The sequence below is a fragment of the Nycticebus coucang genome, chromosome 11, assembly GCF_027406575.1.
Source record: "Nycticebus coucang isolate mNycCou1 chromosome 11, mNycCou1.pri, whole genome shotgun sequence".
Lineage (NCBI taxonomy): Eukaryota > Metazoa > Chordata > Mammalia > Primates > Lorisidae > Nycticebus > Nycticebus coucang.
The window spans coordinates 75,958,583-75,979,075 of NC_069790.1; the positions used below are offsets into that span (position 1 = coordinate 75,958,583).

The 20,493-nt window shown below is 35.8% G+C and overlaps 1 protein-coding gene across 2 annotated transcripts in view; it reads right to left on the bottom strand.

Annotated features, from left to right (window-relative positions):
- Window positions 1–15,714, bottom strand: part of ORC5 (origin recognition complex subunit 5) — a 100,583-nt gene extending 84,869 nt beyond the window's left edge. Inside the window, exons 1-5 of one of the 2 annotated variants that reach the window (XM_053609551.1) lie at window positions 15,507–15,714; window positions 12,445–12,537; window positions 9,008–9,208; window positions 7,081–7,155; window positions 3,653–3,764 (exon numbers count right to left, since the gene is read on the bottom strand). In XM_053609551.1, the coding sequence (XP_053465526.1) occupies window positions 3,653–3,764; window positions 7,081–7,155; window positions 9,008–9,208; window positions 12,445–12,537; window positions 15,507–15,578 (553 nt within the window). In that variant the 5' untranslated portion in view covers window positions 15,579–15,714. The remainder of the gene's footprint in view (window positions 1–3,652; window positions 3,765–7,080; window positions 7,156–9,007; window positions 9,209–12,444; window positions 12,538–15,506) is intronic. The other variant, XM_053609552.1, reaches the window with a different exon arrangement.
- Window positions 15,715–20,493: the final 4,779 nt, after the last annotated feature.

Genomic DNA, 20,493 nt, shown 5'->3' on the forward strand with positions numbered 1-20,493 from the left:
ATTTTATGGACACCCTATATAAAAACCACCAAAACCCCTAAATAAATGGAAAGAGGGAAGGAGGGATAAGATGACCAGACAAATGAGCATTCATAGGCAAAAATGACAGTCTACCAATGCATGGATAAAAAAATTTGGAAAACAGTTGCATCTCCAATTCAGACTGCACTCCCGAGTGCCTCATCAATAGCTCTACCTAAATATCCCTTACAGGTAGCCCTCATTATCCCACAATTGATTAGATTATCCCAAGTTGATTAGATGGTTCCACTGGCCCATTTCAGCTTTGATAAGTCTCACAAGAATCAGAATCAGATCTCTCTGGCTTGGCACCCATAGCACAGTGGTTACGGCTTCAGCCACATACACTGAAGTTGGTGGGTTTGAACCCGGCCCAGGCATAACCAACAATGACAACTGCAACAAAAATAGCTGGACATTGTGGTGGGCGCCTGTAGTCCCAGCTACTTGGGAGGCTGAGGCAAGAGAATTGCTTGAGCCCAAGAGTTTGAATTGCTGTGACGTTATGGCAGTCTACTGAGGGAGACGTAGTGAGACTCTGTCTCAAAAAAAAAAAAAAAAAATCAGATCCCTCACTGCATTGCCACAAAAGTAGCCCAGCTGCTTGCTAATATACTACAGACAAAATCGCCGAGTACAATTCAATATTAAGCAGATCATGCCAGCTCTAAAAGTCTACATTTATCCAACCTCATGGGGGAAAAAAAAGAGAAAGCTGAAAACAGTGCATCACCAGATAGTAAATAAAAGAGAGAAAAAACCTTTAGATTGGTCTCCTGGTTTCTTAAAATTTTGCTATTCAAGTATGATCTAACACACAAAGAAAAGCCGTTCTAACTGAAAGAGGGATTTTCTGCTTTCAGTTGTGAAAGAGGAGAATCCAGAAATACTTTCCTGTAATATGAGCAATTAAAAACCAAACACACTATAGCAAACAACTATTACCAGACATAGAACAAGGAAGCAAAGAACCGTGAAAAAGGGAAGCAAACGAAGTGAGTCCTACCACTACCCATGCTTTCTAACTAGAGGTAATTTTAAGGCTATAGTACGAGGAGAGTTCTAAAAGGAGCTCATTAATTTCACTGTGTTGCGAAGAGGCAGTTAGAATTTGCAGAGTAGAGTACCTAAATGGAAAGAGCTATGCAGAAAAACAGCTCTAGAAATCCGCACAGGGCTTCCCCTCAAGTGTTAGGTGAAGACCAATCTATATGTGTATACAGTAAAACTCCAGAAAACCAAACAAGATCAATTTTAAGAGAGAAAATTGGAAACCTGTAGGTCAAATAGTTCCCAGAGCTCACACAGGACTGTGGGTCATTCATGCCACCAGTCAGAATTCAGAGACCATGTGAATATAGGGGGCATTCAATACAGATTTCAGAAAGACTGTATCTTGGGAACAGACCAAAATTAGCCCTGAAATAAAGGATACTCTAAATCTTCTCTCTAAAGAACTTAAAAATAACCTCAAAAGGGTCAAATGTATCTACAAGTAATTTTAAATGCTTACCAGAAAAAAGTCTAACAACAAAAACTCAATCAAAAAGCACTAGATACAAAAAAAGTATAATGGATACCCAAAATGGAAAAAAATTAGTAAAAAACAAACCCTAAATGAAAGAATAAAATTAGTAGACAAGAACATTTAAACTATTATAAATATGATCATAGGCTTAAGGATCTAAAGGAAAACAAAAGCACAGACTTCTACAATGAAAAATTTCACAAGATTAACTACAGATCAGACATTTGTAGAAAAAAAGGTCAGTGAACTTATAGACATAAAAACAAAAACTATCCCAAATAAAACACAGGGGAAAAAAAGACATTTAAAATTTAAATACTTTCAGTGGGGCAATATTAAGGGGTTTAGCATACTTATAATATAGTCCCATACACATGAAAAAAAGAAGAAGGTGAGGGGGGCAGACAAAATACTTGAAGAAATAATGGCTGAAATTTTCCCCAAATTGATGAAACAGATCCACGATGCTCAACAAATTCCAAGCAGGATAAACAATAAAAGATATTTTCTTTCTGGTCTTTTATTTCTTTAAATCCGTAACAGTAATACTGTGGGAGTTATAATAAATAGTAGTAAGGGATTATAATAAATGTAGAAGTAAAATGCAGGACACAATAGTACAAAGGTCATAAGGTAGGGAATTTCAAGTCACAAAAATTTCATAGTTATCAGCGCATAACTTAACCTATCCTCACTGATAAAAGAACTAAACCAAAAACCTCATCAAGTACATTATAACCTCTCTGAAGAAAAAAAAAATGCATCATCAAAAGACAAGTAGTCTGCACACGGTAAAGACCAGAGAACAAAAATTCCAAATTGGGTCCCTAGCCATAACTGCTAAGAGAGGTATCCTTAACATCAGACATCATACTCCTGAAGATGACATATGCATCAAATTATTACAAATAGATGATATTAATCATTAAGATAATCTCTCTGTCCTAGTTCTATGCTTACTTATCCAACCATAATAATTTTTAGCTTAGCAATTCATGTTCCCCTTTCAAATAGCTTTCTGTTTGATTACAGCGCTTTTATTTAAAATAAACTTGATGTGTAATAATCAGATTCAACTTAGCTCCATTACGTACTTTTCACCAATCTATTATCCTACACTCCTCAAAATTAATAAGACCACGTTAATTTTGTCCTCAAACTGTCTAGTATGCTGCTTTATATCTTTACTTTCAAAATTTGTAATCAAACTCTATAATTACATCGTACTTTAATTGAACTTCACTAAGATGTAGAAAACCAGCATTTTATATAATTTTCTTAAATTCCATATAATTTTTCAGTACTTAAATATTATTGAAAAATAAACCTAAACCTAAACTGGCTCATGAAAAAACTAAACTACAAAACGGTGAAATCCTTTGATTTATTCCTTTTCTTCCTACTCTTTTTTCTTTATTTTGTGATCTTCATGGAGGAGAAGTAATTGATAGTAAGGACTCCCTTCTTCTATTTTGGGTTGCTTTTTGAAAAATCACAGTTAATAGGTAAAACAAGGCAGTGTTACCTGACCTTGTGAAAACAGGCAAAAAAATGTGTTAATCTTAACAATGAATGCTTATAGTTGATTAGTTTAATGTTAAGGAGGCCATGGTCATGGAATACTGTTGTTTTTTTCCATTGCTTGCTAACCACCTTGTGCTTCATAGTTGTAATCTTTGAATCAGAAGTATTATCTTTCTATATTAACATGGTACTTAACCTAAACATGTGGTAAATAAAGATTTAAATACAATTTTAGTATGCTTTGCCAATCTAGTCTGATTCTTACTTATATAGATGTATAATAAGATATATATACATCTTAATATGCTGACTAAAAAAATGAAAATAAATCATTAGAACAAATATGTGAGAACTGCTCATTCAAAAAAATTTAGTAATTATATGAGAATAACCCCTCACAGTTCCAAAATAAAAATTTTATAAATGCAGAAACATAAACATTTAAGTAAAAGACTGGTAGCAAATCTCAACAGTATAAGACACCAAAGTGTTCCAATTTGAATATGCCAGTACAATCTTTCAAACAATAAAAACTATTTTACTGGATATCATTTGCCAAACCAATGTTTTAAAATTTACCTATGCTATAATCTGGAAAATACAAGACAAATGGCTCAAAGCATCCGGTACTTGGACGAAACTTTTCCCAAACAATTTCACTCAGAAGGATAACAGTCACATTTCTGTCAGTCTGTAAAAGAAAGAAAAATAAAAGTAACTTTGCATTTACAAATCTTAATCAAAGCAGTAATTACATTTTAATTTTTCTTTCAAATAAGCCCTGCAAAGTTCTAACATATTACAAATTATTTGCATATCAATAAACCATATTTAGAAAACCTAATCAAGGAGCTCATCCATTTGCAAATTTTCATCCATAATTACTTGGAATTTCCATAAAACTTGTAGGTTAATTGACATCAGTTACTCATGAATGCTACAACAGTCATGCAAGGACTTATTTTATAGAAATTAAGAAACACAGTTCCTTGAATAATTAAGACAAAAATACTTTTATCAGAATTTTCAAAAAAAAACCGTAAGCTCTGAATCAATAAACAACAACAAAAAGGCAAAATTCAGCATTTCCCATCATTAAAATAGCTAGAGCAAACCAGAGAAAAGGGAACACAGAGTTGAAGAAAGATATGCCATACTATATTATTAGGAAAATTTAAGTTTTTTTAAAGGTTATTTCTACACAAATTATTGAGTAAAATTGATGTAAAATATACATTAAAAATACAAACTATATGTATTAGTATCTGAAACATCAGCAGTAAGTAAAACAAATGTTTTTTAAAGTATATTTAGAAATTACAATTAATATACTAAGAAAGAACATTCTAATTTAGGGATTATTAAAAATTAATGTTTATAAGATACAAAAACATTTGAAATTTTTTCCCTCTTTCTTAAAAATGCTATCTTTTCTGCAGAATTCTTTATTCATTGAACTCAGCTGTCTTTGTTAATCAAAAGAATGTTTTTCTAAATAATGAAAACTGGTATATTCCTATAAGTTAGGAAATTGATCAATATAAATAGTAAATGACAATAAAAGTATAGTGCAACTTACATAAGAGATTGGTTCCTAAGAATATTTGTAGACCAAAAGTGTGTCTGTGTCCCTCTACAGTGTACACAAATGCCCCATGAATTGCTAGTTAGAATTTATTTGTACATACCTATGCATTTTCCAAAACATTTTAAATTTTTTTACTGTTCTTTTTGACATTTCCTAAGATGACAAAGCAAGTATGACAGCTGTTTTGGTCTACAATTCAAATACTTTTTTTCTTATAAACATTAGTTTTTAATAATCTCTTAATTTATTTCTATGGGGGTAAAAAAGTATGCTTTAGCAACAATCCTGATAACAAAGCACTAAGTAGTTTTTGCTTTAAAATATGATTATCTAAAAGCATTTTATAAAAATCAGCTAAAAATATATTAAAAAGTTTTAAAAAAGGTATTTATCAGTCTGAAAAGATTTTTAAATTGGTAATGTTTCAACTGTTCATCTAAAAGTACTTTCAGTATACAACAGTATCTTAATTTAAATTTCCTTTTAGTCAGATAAATAATTAATATGAAAAATTGGAAATGTTTTCACTAGATCACCCTTAAATGATTTTAAAAATCAAGCATTTTTTCATAAATGTTTCAATTTTCTTCAGTTTCTATAATTGAAACTAAAAAACAGTGAAAGGCCTAACTGTTGAGAAGGGACAGATGATCAACATTACTGGGCATGAGGAGGGAAAAAAAGGGTAAAAGCCAAATAATAATATCATGAAAAATACATGATTTTGTAGTAGTTTGAATAAAGAAAATTGGTGAGAGGACAAGAAGGCAAGAACACACTCTGAATACCAGATGGAGAGTCCTGCAGCAAAGCAAGCAGTGAAAAATAGTGGATGAGGGTATGCCAACAAAACAAAACACACAAAATCACCACAAATAAAAGTAGGAGACATCTAGTCAAAGAGGCAAGGTCTCTGGTTTTAGTAATAAAATGTGGAGAGTTAATGAAACTGGAAAAGGTAGACTACATGAGGTCCACCAACTCCACAAGAGCCCACCAACTCTCCTCTTGTCCTCTACATCTGCCTTCCTAGACTGTTACTAAAAGTGAATTTAAGGAGTTGGCCTGAGGGCTGGGCACTTGTAGCTCAGCAGCTAGGGCGCCAGCCACATACACCAGAGCTGGTGGTTTGAGCCAGCTGGGCCTGCCAAACAACAATGACAACTACAACCAAAAAATAGCTGGGTGTTGTGGCGGGCACCTGTAGTCCCAGCTACTTGGGAGGCTGAGGCAAGAGAATCACTTAAGCCCTAAGAGTTTGAGGTTGCTGTGAGCTGGGACCCCAGGGCACATAGTGAGACTGTCTCAAAAAAAAAAAAAAAAAAAGAGTTGGCTTGAGGCACACAATTATTTCAGTGGTATCTGAAAGCCCTCTCTAAACTTCTAGCAGTTTTTCAAATTTGAGTACTGTACTTATCTTTAAAAGGGACAAATGCCCTAAGTATTTCTATCCAAGTATTTTCTTAATTTTTATAATATTTTAACACATAGATATAAAACTATAAACTACTTGTGCTCAAAGCACTTAGAAAATTATAAAACCAAAATAAATTTTTAAATCAAATACAAACTACAAAACACATAACCTTTAAATTACTATTAACTGAATATGATGATAGTGCTGCTTTGCTTAAACTACATCTTTGCTCCCTTTGTGAATATGGTCCTAACAAGAAACAGCAAAGTTTCTGAGTTAAGCATTCCTTTACTAATTGACTTATATTAGTGAAGACTGAATTCTCTCACCAATTTTCTTTATTCAAACTACTACAAAACCCTGTTTTTTTCATGAAATTATTATTTGGCTTTTACTTATGCACAGTAAGTCCACCCCTGTTCTTTTCTCGTTGGGCCAGGACAATCACAGTAGTGAAAGGACATATAACAAAATTGATTTTTTCCCTCAATGTTATAATGATATGATGTTGAAGGAAACAACATTACTCAAGGATCTGCTGTACTTTAAGTTCTCTTAAAGTTGCAGTTTCCAAGAACCTATCAACCTGTTAAGTGAAGACTTAATATGAAGCTGAATTCTCACATTGAGTGGCCATAAGATAGAAATCCAGACAATCCAAAATAGCCATATCATTCTTTTCTTAGATTACTGAATAAAAAGGAAATTTAAAAATCTTTTTGAGAGTTCAAAGCCTGGCCCCCTGCTATTTATTCAGTAACATTTAAGTTCTTTTAATAGAAAGTGGTTAGTTACTTCACAATTAAAAATAAAAAGCTAAAATAATTGAAGAATAAATATTATCCAGTAACAAATTGCTTTTACTATTCCTCATAATAAAGAAATGCAAATTAAAATTACGCTTAAATACTAATTCTCACCTATCAGATGGCAAATGAAAAAATTTGACAATATGCTGTATTGATTAGGTTGTGTGGAAAACCACTCTGATACATTACTTACCAGTTCTTGTAACCTAAGAAACCCAGGTAAAATATTTGCTTCCATATCTCTTAGATACTCTGCTTTATCTAGAACCTTAAAACAAAACAAAACAAAAAGCGCAGCATCAAAATCAATTTGCAAAGCCTTTTACAAAATGCTATGGTTGGAATGTCTTCCCTACAATTCATGGAAACTTAACCCCCAATGCAGTATTGTAGGAAGGCGGGGGTCTGATAAGAGGTGATTAGGTCATAAGGACTCTGCCCTCACGAATGGGTTACTGTTGTGATCAAGTGAGTAAGTTAGTTATTGACAGTGATTTTATTATAAAAGGGCTTTCAGCCTCCTCTTGCTCTCTTGCTCTTGCCCTCTCTTGCGCTTCTACCTTTCACAATGGGAAGGAGAAAGACGGCCCTCATCAGATGTAGACTCCTCAACCTTGGACTTCCCAGTCTCCAGACTGTGAGAAATAAGTCTTTTCTTTATGAATCACCCAATCTGTGGTATTCTATTATGGCAACACAAAATAAGACTCAGACAACTTACATAATACATGTACACTGAAAAATTCAAACCATGAACTTTACATATTACAAACAAAAACTACAGAATTAACTTTTAAAATGCTATTTACACTTACAGAAAGACAAAGGTTTATCTTACAGTCATTCTACCAAAAAACTGATGATGTAAGGTGCCCTGTGGACATTTTCTTCAGTAGATAAGAAATAAAGCCAGGATTTATTTGCATTTTTTTTGATAAGATAAATGTCTACCATGTGCTTAAAATTACAGGTTTTTCTGATCCAAGTTCTGAATTTCATCATATAGAACTTTTCTTGTTTTAAATTTGTAAATGCATAATAAACCTTATTTAACTAAGTGGATAACTGATTTTAAGAAAGATGAAATTTTTGTTCAGTGTAATGATAATGCCATTGGGATTATGTTTTTCAAAAAGGTCCTATCCTTTAGACGTAAATGGTGAAGCATTTATGGAAACATGATGCAGGGAACAGTGAATGGAATACAGGTGTCGTATGTTTGGCCACATCTTAATAATTATTGTAACTGGATAATGGGTATATTACACTATTGACTTCACAAATATTTTAGATTTCCATACTAAAAAAATGTAAAAAAAAGTCTTAAGAAGTCATCAATAGCCCATAAAAAAAAATTCAAGGTCGGGCGGTGCCTGTAGCTCAATGAGTATTGTGCCGGCCCCATATACCGAGGGTGGTGGGTTCAAACCCGGCCCGGGCCAAACTGCAAAAAACATAGCTGGGCATTATGGTGGGTGCCTGTAGTCCCAGCTACTCAGGAGGCTGAGGCAAGAGAATCACTTAAGCCCAAGAGCTGGAGGTTGCTGTGAGCTGTGACACCATGGCACTGTACAAAGGGTGACAGAGTGAGACTCTGTCTCTAAAAAAAAAAAAAAAAAAAAATTCAAGGTCTGAATGCTATCTAAAACATTTAGTTTAGACTTTGTTTTTACTTTTGTTTTTACTTTTTATTGTGGAAATTTTTAAATGCACACAAAAGTAAGGGCACTAGTACCATGAACTTTCATATATCACTCCTCCAACCCCAAAAACTTCAACATAAGGCCAATCTGTTTCTTCTATACCACAACCTACTATTCTCCTCTACCATTTTCCTGAATTTTTAAAAACATCATCTCATCCATAAATATATCAGTATTCAGAACTAAGAGATGAAGACTCTTGTGGCTACTATTTATCACACACTGTAAGTAGTCATGTGTATGTGTCATAATTCTTGATGCATCCTTGGGATAAAGAACACATCTAATACATTTTTACATCCCAAAAGCACCTTGTGCAAAGCACTGTACATAATGGGATTCAAAACAAATGTACAGAAAGTGATGTAATGATCAGTTTCCAAATACAAGATGATATAATCAAATTAAACTACTTACAATATATACAGTCTGATCCTTGAGATTTTCAGCTTCAGTTACTTGTTTAAACAAGCGAACAAAGTCATTTAATGTTTCACAGGTTATTTCAGTAGAACATTCATCCTCTGAAGAATTAAAATGATTTAATTTGTTCAAAATTTGTTCCAAAAGCAACCTCAAGGTAAAGCATTCAACACAATTCACAAAGACATGTGGGAGCTGAAAACAAAAACCAAAAAAGTATAAATAAAAAAGAAAACACATATACAATAATGGTTCTGCTGGCTATTCTCCATTGCCTTTCTCAATCTGTATCACACCACTCTCCAACTTGTGCTGTGCCCCAAGAGGTTGACGGCTATAGTCTGAATCACCCAAACTCTAATTTTCTGGAGAAGACAGAGAAGAAACAGCAGCAGATAGAAGGAAAATGGTAGGAGAGAAAAGTTGGATATGTATTCCCTTGACTCCTACACCCCCTCAGGTGGCCCACAGCTTGGTAGTGGATACATTATACAATCAAAAATCACAGCTTCAGGTGGGCAGCCCCTCTTCTACGGCCAGAGCTCACTGGGTTCTCATAACAGTTCCTTTCTATGGCCCCTTCAGGTCTAGGGGTGGTAAAGACCTCAACTTTTGTAAAACAGTCCCTTCATTAAACTCACTTCACTATTTCTTTGAGTTTGCCATTTGTTTCTTATAGTTATCCAAATCAAATGTGTATTTTCCTCTAAAGTAGTCTTATAAAGAAACCCAAATACATTTGAACATTAAAATTCTTAATAGGAACATCAAACTTATAACTTTAAGATAAGGTCCTTAACAATGAATGAACCTAGGACAAAAAAATTTTAGGAGTTAAAAACCATAGTAATCTACTTGTGAGGATTTTAAGAACTCTTTAAAGAATTATCAAAGTTAGGTAACTGTAGAAGTAATAAAGACACAAAAGACTTGCTCAGAAATACAGTCTGTTTTCAAAATGAAATCACAAAAACAGCACTGATCATTCAAAGGAAGATAACTTGTGGCTTTTGGCATAAATAACAGAACCTATAACTGTTATATTTTTAGTGGTATTTCATATACCTTATCTAAAAAGGCAGCTTTTCTTTCTTATAACAATGTAACTAAGACCATGTTAAATTTACTTGGGCACAGTTTCACCAGTATTGCTATTCCCCTTCACTACCATTCTTTTACTTACAAAGGTCTGCAATGTCTGTTATGAATATCTTACTTATAGCATTTGTGCTATTTATGACGTTTAATGGTACCATATTCTCAGCACTTATTTGCATAACTTCATCAGAAGCAGTGATAATTACATACTACACTCATTAAATAGTAGGAAAAATTATGTGTTTAAAAATGGAATATATGGGACTGTGCCTGTAGCTCAGTCGGTATGGTGCCAGCCACATACACTGAGGCTGGTTGGTACAAAGCCAGCCAGGAGCCAGCTAAAACAATGACAACTGCAACCAAAAAAAAAAAAAAAAAGCTGGGCATTGTGGTGGGCACCTGTTCTCACAGCTACTTGGGAGGCTGAGGCGAGAGAATTGCTTTAGCCCAAGAGTTTGAAGTTGCTATGCGCTGTGACACCACCAGGGTGACAGCTTGAGACTCTGTCTCCAAAAAAAAAAAAGGAATATATGACCGGACACAGTGGCTCACACTGTAACCCTAGCACTCTGGGAGGCTGAGGCAGGTGGATCACTTGAGCTCAGAAGTTGGAAACCAGCCTGAGCAAGGGCAAGACTTTGTCTCTACTAAAAACAGAAAACCTAGTTGAGTGTGTGGCAGGCAGCTGTAGTCTCAGCTACTCAGGAAGCTGAGGCAAAAGGATCTCTTGAACCCAGGAGTTTGAGGTTGCTGTGAGCTATGATGATGGCATGGCTCTCTACTAAGAGTAACAGAATGAGACTCTGTTTCAAAAATAAATAAATAAATAAATAAAATGGAATATGGCCCTTAAATATGGAACTTCCTTATCATGTTTTCATGCTTTTATTTAAAATTTTTTTTTTTTTTTTGGACACTTCTTATAGGAGTTTCTCAAATGCAAATGCCTGGACCAGGACCTCATATACTCAGATTCTGAAGTCTAGTATAGAACCTAAGCATCTGTGTTTGTAAAATGCACAGCTGATCTTCAGGATCAGGGGCTGAAATCCACAAGTTACTATGTGTCAAGAACTGTGCTTTGCTTTGGGGACAATCTCAAAAAACTCAAAGTCTAAAGCCAGGGAAATGAAAACACTAAATGACAGCTGAGAGGGTTACATATATGACAGAATTAGGCACAGGGTGCTGAAGTTGCAAAACAGAGGGGCATTTGATACCGCCTAGAGAATTTGGAAACAGTACATGTAGAAGAAAACCTGGCAAAATAAATAAGCATTTGCCAAGGGCACTAAAGGAAGAGGGAATACCAGGAAGCCCTCCCAAGCAGAGGCAGCAGCATGTGTCAAGGCTTAAAAGTAAGTAAATAGGAACTGTAAGTAGTTCAGCGGCCATACTAAACATGCACACACAAAGCTAGAGTAGGAGTGAGGTTAGCAAACCAAAGCCTGTGGGCTGGCCACCTGTTTTTGCAGAGTTACTTTTGAACATAGCCACACTCATTCAGATAGTTTGTCTGAGGCTGCTGTCACACTACAGCAGAATTAAGTAGTTGAGTCAGAAAATATATAGCCCATAAGCCCAAAATGTTTACCATATGGGCCTTAAGAAAAGTTACCCCCTTCCTAGTTTAGCATATGAGACAGGGTGTGGCAATACTCATAAATAATACAGCTAAACTTCATTGAGTGTTTACTATGTATTACGTGCTGTAGGAAGCACTTCTCACATTATTAACAATTAATTCTCATAACAATCCAAATGTTGCCATTATTAGACCTACTTTGCGGCTGGGGAAAGCACTAAGTGGTGAATCCAGAAGAGAAACAGAGTCTGCCAGACTTTACAGTCCAAACTCTTACACACATTATGAAAGCGAAACTCCATTCAGCTCACGAAAGATCATTTATACATCAGGCATATCAAACACTGTCCTGAAGATTTTAAGTGAGATTTGCATGGGTGGGATGAAGAATGGATTGCAAGTAAGAAAATTATAGCAGTACATGGAAAAAACAATAGTAAATGAAACTGAGATAGATGCAATAGCTATGATTAAAGGTAAAATCATGACTCTAATGATGTAGAATGAACAGAATGTGTTGCTTGGTTTGATTTATTGAATAAGTAAAGATGAAGAAAGAGTAAAGAAAGTACAACTTAAGACAACTGTGTCAATAGTGAGATCACGTATGGAGAGTTAATATTGGAAAAAGAATAGAGTAAAAGTGGTATGTTCAGTCTTGTACTTACGGTGATTTGAAATTATCAGGGACAATATTATAAATTAAAAATCAAAAATAAACAGATTTTAATATTTTTATTCTTACCTCTAAAGTTTTCAACAAAGTCTGTGTTACATAGGTCTTGCCACTGGCAGTATGTCCATAAATAAAAATGGATGGAAAGCTGAAATGATGTCTCTGGTAGAAAAAAGACAAAGACATCTATCAGTCTGCTCATACAAAATACAACATAAACATTTATTTATCAGCTTGGGAGAAAGTTTTATGTGGTAAAATATTTAATCCAAATTATTTCAACAGTGGGCACACAGTGGATTGACCATCACACTTTGAACTTTCTCAGATTCAACTCTAAGCACTCTCTGTTACTATATATGAAATCAAAATTTCTGTAAAACTGTATTTGACATATTTTATTATATACCATTTATTACATATTTCTACTTTTTATTATTGCACAGGTTTACAAATACAAACCCTTGCATTTTCAACTTTTTACAAGATTTAGTAATTTTTAATGGTAATTTTGTCTATACTCTTATTTTAATCTTAATCCTTCTAAAGAGTTTAAACCCCCTGCAGGCTGCAACTTCACTATACATTTTAATGCTTTGTAACTAATCAGATATAATCACAGGGTTAGAAGGAATTTCAAAAGTCTTCATTCTTATGAAAACTTATAGAATACTTCTGAATTATGCATACATTTTACACACATATTATGCATGTAATTATGCATATCAATAAAATGTTGATAGAATCTGCATAGAATATCTCTTAGTCCTTGGATGGGGGCAATTTTAAAAAACTGCAAAAAAACTTTGCACGGTATATATTGAAAAATACATATTAGTAAGATCCTCCTGCAGTACATTACATTAGCAGCCTAGGGAAAAGTAAAAATTGTCAAAGGTTCCTCAATCGGTCTTGTACTTAGGTTTCATTCATGCAATGAACACTTATTATAAACCTACTAAATACTGCAAAAAACAAGGCACTGAAGAGTACAAGTGTCAGTAAAAGGCAATATGCAGAAGATTATAATTTGGTAGGCAGACATACATTTTAAAAATAATTACAAGAAAACTGGATGATGCAATTTCCATGACAAAGTTGAGTCCCTATGATCACACCTACTACAGCACTAGTAGTCACAAATAGTATTACATTTTAGTGACTAAGTTAAACATTTCCTTTTATGAGACAAATTAGGAACTCAGATTTATTCAGGAAAAAAGTTTTCTATGGCAAAAGTAGCTCAACTGCTAAATACAGACTAATAATTTACTGGATAGGTATTTTAATACACAAATCCTTTTTTAAAGATTGTAACAATCTTATAAATTAACTGGTTCAAAAACTCTGTCTCAAAAATTAAATGCTCTTTACTGAACATCTCTGCTATCAACTATTAATGCTAAAAATCACCTTTAAAGAGCTCAAAATCATGCTTCAGGAGTTTTTTCCAAGGTACTCTAAATCTCTCCTTTTCTGGAATCCTTCCACACTTACCTGAATCCTTTATTTTGTGCCTAATAATACATTATAACAGCTTTTCTACTGTTATCTAAAATTATACTGAACTGTTCCACTGTTATTTAACCTTTCAACTTTATAAACCTCCCTAACAAACTATAGTAAGCCAGGATCTAGCACAGTGCCCGACACACAAAAAAAGGTGTTCAGTAAATACTTATTTGCTGTACAAATAAACAAATCTTAGAAACACTAAGCAGTGTTTTACATCATTGTTGTAGTTCCTTGTATTTCCCACATGCACAGCAGAAAACAGCAGTGTTAAACATGATTTACACTAACAGTGCAAGTCAAATACTTGCTGTGATCTACTACTAAGTCAATATTACTCAACCTTATTCCCATTATTCTTTTTCAGGGACAGTATTTCTGGCTGGAATTATCTGTGTTTATCAACTCCAGGGAAGAAATGCAGAACATAAGCAAGGAAATGTTTTAGTTATAACTAAGAAATTGACAAAGGATGCAGTCCTTGACCTTGTACTTCCCCATTTAACATGCCCATTGAGATGGAGGATGGGACTTTTCCATTAATACTTCCCAAGCCATCTCAGATTGCCATCAAACATTTCTAGTTGGATGAGAGTACAGTCAAAAGCCACATAACATCTCAGTCAACAAATACAATAGTGGCGTCTTAAGAATATAAGACTGTATTTTTACTGTACCTTTTCTATATTTAGGTATGTTTACAAACACAAATACATACCCCTGTGTTATAACTGTCTACTCTGTACAGTAGCACACAATACAAGTTTGTAGTATAGGAACAACCAACCCTACAACATATCCCGCGTGTGTGTAGTGTACCATCTGGGTTTGTGTGAATACACCCTGTGATGTTCACATAACAATGAAACTGCCTAATAATGCATTTCTCAGAAAGCAGCCCTTTCATTAAGCAATGTATGATTGTACTTGGGGGGGCAAATATTCACTCTTTTTACAAAATCCAAACTTCAGTAATTAATGAGTCTGAAGCAAAAGGCATACCAAAGGCCACCCCAAAATCATGAAAAATATTTAATAGATTAATATTAATCTACCTATGTAAGGGACTTCCTAGCTGTGTTCATTCAGGGAAGCCAAAGTCCTCCCCGTGGCATCACGTGAACCATGAGACCTGGCAGACCTCTTCAGGGCTTTCACAATTCCAGAAAAGACGTTTAATTCTTAAACCTTAAGTAATGCTTTGTCGCCTAACAGCATTGAAAATAACTACCTCCTTACCCTTGACTTACACCAACTACCACACTGAAACCCGTGAACTTTCATTTGAACAGGTAACACTCTGCAAGCACACCTGTAATACCAAATCCTATTCAGCTTGAGTAAGATAATAAGAAACTTCTAAAAGCTACTTTGGGCAAACACCTTGAAAGCGTGGTGTGCGTAAAAGAACATATCCTGGGCCAACATCCTGCAGTCTACGCAGGTCCTTTCTTACCTTTAGGGTTCTTCTTAAAACACTAATCACAGGTTACTTTCAGGGAAGGTGGAGGGCAATACTACCTACAATACTCCTATCTCAAAGCAAAAATAGGAACAGGTGGCAAGCCCACAAAAACGTTTGCCTCCAGGATTTGGAAAAAACAGTTTGACCACAATACCTCTCCAAACAGGGCCTGCAAGGCGGACACCTGGGACTCGCGACAAAGCACCACGTTTTCCAAATGAGACATCCTGGCGCGCACCAGCGGAGAGGACTGACCAGCCTGCGACCAGGTTCGCGCCACAGGCAACAGCCTCACCTCCGCGGAGAGATCCACGCTCCCGCCGGAAACCGGACCCGCCGCGCCGTGGGAGGAGCGGACGACGCCGAGCGTCGGCATGACGTCAGCGCGTACGCCGCTCGGCGCTACCGCTCTAGTCTCCGGCTATGGAGCTGTGGTTCTCTCGTTTGTCTTCTGCGCTGTGGGGCATTGCGATAGTAGATCCTTTCCCCCCACGAAGATGGAGAGGACAAGGCAGGAATGGGCGGACAAGGGGTGGAAGGAGCTAAGGGGACGCTGTGCGCTCCCAGTGACCAGCGAACTGCTTGGCTGTATTTTTCCTTCCCGGAGGCCCCAAGTTTAGAAACCCCTAAGCAGGGGTCCTCAAACTGACCCGCGGGTCACATGAGGCGGTGTGATTGTATTTGTTCCCGTTTTGTTTTTTTACTTCAAAATAAGATATGTGCAGTGTGCATAGGAATTTGTTCATAGTTTTTTTTTTTTTTTTTAAACTATAGTCTGGCCCTCCAACGGTCTGAGGGACAGTGAATTGGGCCCCTGTTTAAAAAGTTTGAGGACGCCTGCTAGTGCCTGGAAAAGCTGCGAGGAGCTGAGGCCCTTTGCAGGAATGTGGGAAAAGATGACTCCTGTCTTGACTAACATTTTGAAAAGAGGGATTTTCCCCCATCGATGTTGTGGAAAATTTGTGGTGTCCAGTGCAAGAGGGGGTGTGATGAAATCGGAAAAACAATTTGGAATTAACTGTTTTTCGTGCAAGCCGGATACCAGATCTCCCAAGGGTGGGGCGTTGTAGTGTGTGTTGGTTAGAGTGACAAGGGTAAAAATGATGCTACTTCTAGCAGGTGATTTTAGAGATAAAAAATTAGAAGTACAGATAAACAGCAGGATGGAATAAAAAAGGAGCAGGTTTATTGATTTAGTTTTATTGTTGTGGAATAAGAAATTACCAAAGTGAGTTTGTCGTGTTAATTTTGAAATGTCTGCAAAATAACCAGGTAACGAAGTCCAGTAGGAATAGGATCTGGAGCTCGGGAGAGAGGATTCTGGAGAAAGAGATTCAAAAGTCATCACCATATAGGTAGTTGAGTCAGTCCATTGGATGAGAATACCCCCAAGTGCTGATTTCATGTGTTTCACTTAATTATTTAAAAGTAATTAATTAGGACTAGGGACTAGAAGGGAATTTTCTCAATTTGATGGAGCATCTATGAAGAAAGCCTACAGCTAATATAATTAATGATGAAAGACTAATACATTCTCCCTCCATTCTGCAACAAAACAAGGATGTCACCTCTCTATGCATCATTGTACTGGAAGTTATAACCAGTGCAATAAGATAAGAATAAGAAATCAAATACACCCAAATTGGAAAGAAAAAAGTAAACAATTTATTTGCGGACAAATTGTTTATGTAGAAAACCTGATGGATTCTACAGAAAGACTACTAAAACTAAGTGAGCTTTGCAAGGTTTCAGTATGCAAGATCGATGCAGAAACAAAAACTGCATTTCTACATACTGTCAATGAACAATTGGGAATTGAAATATAAAATAACAATACAATGTCAATGGTATCAACAATTAATAAATACTTAGGAATAAATCTGACAAACACTTGTAAGACCTCACTGAAAACTTCAAAATATTACTGAGAGAAATTAAAGAAGATACGTTTTTAAAATTGAGAGATACTCCATGTTTGTGAATTGGAAGACTCAATTTTGTTAAAATTTGTCATTTTTCCCCAATAGCTATAACACAATCCCAATCAAAATCTTAGCATGGTCTTTGTTAGTAATTGATACTTTAAAAACAGGGTGAAGATTTGAACTTTACCACCCCCATCTCCACCCCCCTGCAAAATGTACTGATCACAACCAACCACATGAAAAGATGTTTAACGTTTTTATTTATTAGGAAAATGCCAATTAAAATGATACTACTTCACGTCTTTTAGAAAGCCTAAAATTAAAAAAAGAAATGTATCCAAGTGTTGGCAAGCATGTGGAGCAACTGAAACTTTCTTTCATACATTGTCCATAGGAAGGTAAAATTGTACAGCCACAGTATGGCAGTTTTTTAAAATTTAAGCAGGCACTTACCATATGACCCAACTATTCCAACCCTAGAAAGAGAACATGTATTCATACAAAGACTTGAACACTGCTACTCATAGTGGCTTTATTTGAAATACCCTCCAAACAGGGACTTTACCTAACAAATGCAATCATTGTAACCTAGTTCTTTGTGCCCTCATTGAATCCCCAACAATAAAAACAAAATACCCCCAAACTAGAAACAATTCAAATTCCATTAACAAGCAAATAGATAAATACATTGTGGTATACTTACACAATCAAATATTCTTCAGCAATAAAAAGGAATAAATAAATACAACAACATGGATAATTATCATAAGCAATTATGCTAGATGAAATTAGACATCTCCCACAAAAGAGTATGTATTATGCTTCTATTTTTTTTCTCCTCTGCCTTCCTCTTCTCTGTGCTTCTATTTTTATAAAACTCTAGAAAACATAATATAGACTAACCTATAGTTAAGAAAATAGGTAGTGGTTGTCTGGCAATGGAGGGGTGGGTCAGACAGGAAGGATTATAAAGAAGCGTGAAAAAATTGGGGGAATGATGGGATATTATAGGTTGAATTGTATATTCCCCCAAAATATGCTGAGGTTTTAACCCCCAGTAGCTGTGAATGAGGCCTTATTTGACAAGAGAGTCTTTGCAAATTTAATCAAGATCAGTTTATTAGGATGAGCCCTATTCCAATATTACTGGTATCCTTAGAAGAAGAGGCCATAAGCAGACACAGAGACACAGGGAAAATGCCATGTGAAGATGGAGGTAGAGATTGGAGTGATACATCTGCAAGCCAAGGAATGCAAAGGATTGCAGGCCCTCACCAGAAGCTAGGAGAAAGACGTGGAACAGATTCTTCCTCAGAGCCCTCAGAAAGAATCAACATTTTGGAATTCCACCCACCAGAACTGTTAGAGAATAAATTTCTGTTGTCTTAGCATTAGTTTTATTAGCTGCCTAGTTAGTGTACTACATTATAGTAACCCTATGAAACTAATACTATGGCTATATTCATTATGTTAATTGTGATAGTTTTATGGGCATATACATATTTCAAATTTTATCAAACTAAGGTATGTCAATTATATCTTAATAAAACTACTAAATTAATTTTAAAAAGACAGTTATGATAGAATAATATTACAGCATATCATGATCTATGATGCTGATTAGTTCTATTTCTCTGACATCAACCATTTAGATGTCATCAATGATCCATCTTTAACTAATGATCCATCTTACTCACTGTCTCTGGTACATAGCTGTGCTTTCGCACCTCCAAGTCCTTACTCCTGCAGTCATTTTCTTATACTACCCTACCTGCATCCAAATTGAATAAATTATTCATTCATAAAATGTATCGAACACCTACTTTGTGTCAAATGTCTTCAGTGTTGAGGTATAGCAATGAATAAAATAGATTCACATTCCCTCCCAAAAAGGGTCATCATGAGACTTTATGTTTCTGTCCACCTGTACCTTCAGACTCCATTTGAACCTGCCCCCTTCCACCTGGAGGGCCCCAAATCCAAAGCACAGGAGAGTGTTGGGCCAGTCCCTTTGCAGTCCCCATAAAGCCAGGCTGACCCATGCTTCCTCATCTGAAGATTCTGGCGTTCCTGCCACTTGCACAGTTAGATGAAAAGCCACACTGCAGGCGTGGGATCTGGCATCCTAAGCAGCTAATGGAGCGGACAGCCGAGTAGTGAGAGGAGGAGCTTCCTAGAGAGTTAATTCCCTGTGGTAGCAAACAGTGGGTAACAGGAGCCTGCAGAGAGACAGCAAATACATTGCCTCTCCTTGCTTTTTCCCATGGACTCCTCCAGGAGACTGTTTTCTCTTGCAAAAGTCTGGGGAAATGCCAAGTGATGAGCAGACTTATCTACCATGAGTATCTGTGGCTCATTGTAAAGTTGTGGCACTCTAGCTTATTTCATATTTTCCTCTATTCCCATTTTTCTTCATGCTCCCTGCTGCTAGTTTTAATCTTTCACCTGAAATATCAACATTTTCATGCTTGCATTAGGCCCTGTTTTCTAAAGAACATAAAATTCCTTATCTTTTCTGATGGCTAATTTCAAGTATGTCAGTTTGATTGAGTTAAGGGATACCCAGACAGCTGGTAAAATGCTATATTTCTAGATAGGTCTGTAAGGGTATTTCCAGGAGACATTAGCATTAGAATCAGTAAGGAATAGCCACTCTCACCAATGCAGAGTAAGGGTTAATGCGCTCTCTCTTCTGAAACTGGGAAGTAAATCTTCTCCTGCCCTTGGACATAAGAACTGTAAGTTCTTGGGCTTTGAAACCCCAAGACTTATATCAGTGCCCCATAGATTCTCAGACCTTTGGCCTTGGGCTGAGAGTTACACCATTGGCTCCCCTGGTCCTCAGGCCTTTGGACTCAGACTGAATTATAACATTGGCTCTCCTAGTTCTCCAACTTCTAGACAGTATATTATGGGACTTCCCAGCCTTCATAATCACATGAGCCAAATCCCATAATAATTTCCCTCATTTATTTATATATAGTCCATTGATTCTGTTTTGCTGAATCCCTAATATTTTTTTAATTCAGATTTATTGAGGCATAATGCAAATTTATGCTTTTTAGTATAAAGTGCTATGAGTTTAGATAAACATATATAGTCTTGTCACCAATATTGAACAATTCCACTACCCTCAATATTCCCCTGTGCTCCTCTCTAGTCAACCTGTTTCTCCTCTACTTAGAACCTGACAAACATTGATGTTACTCCTTTCCT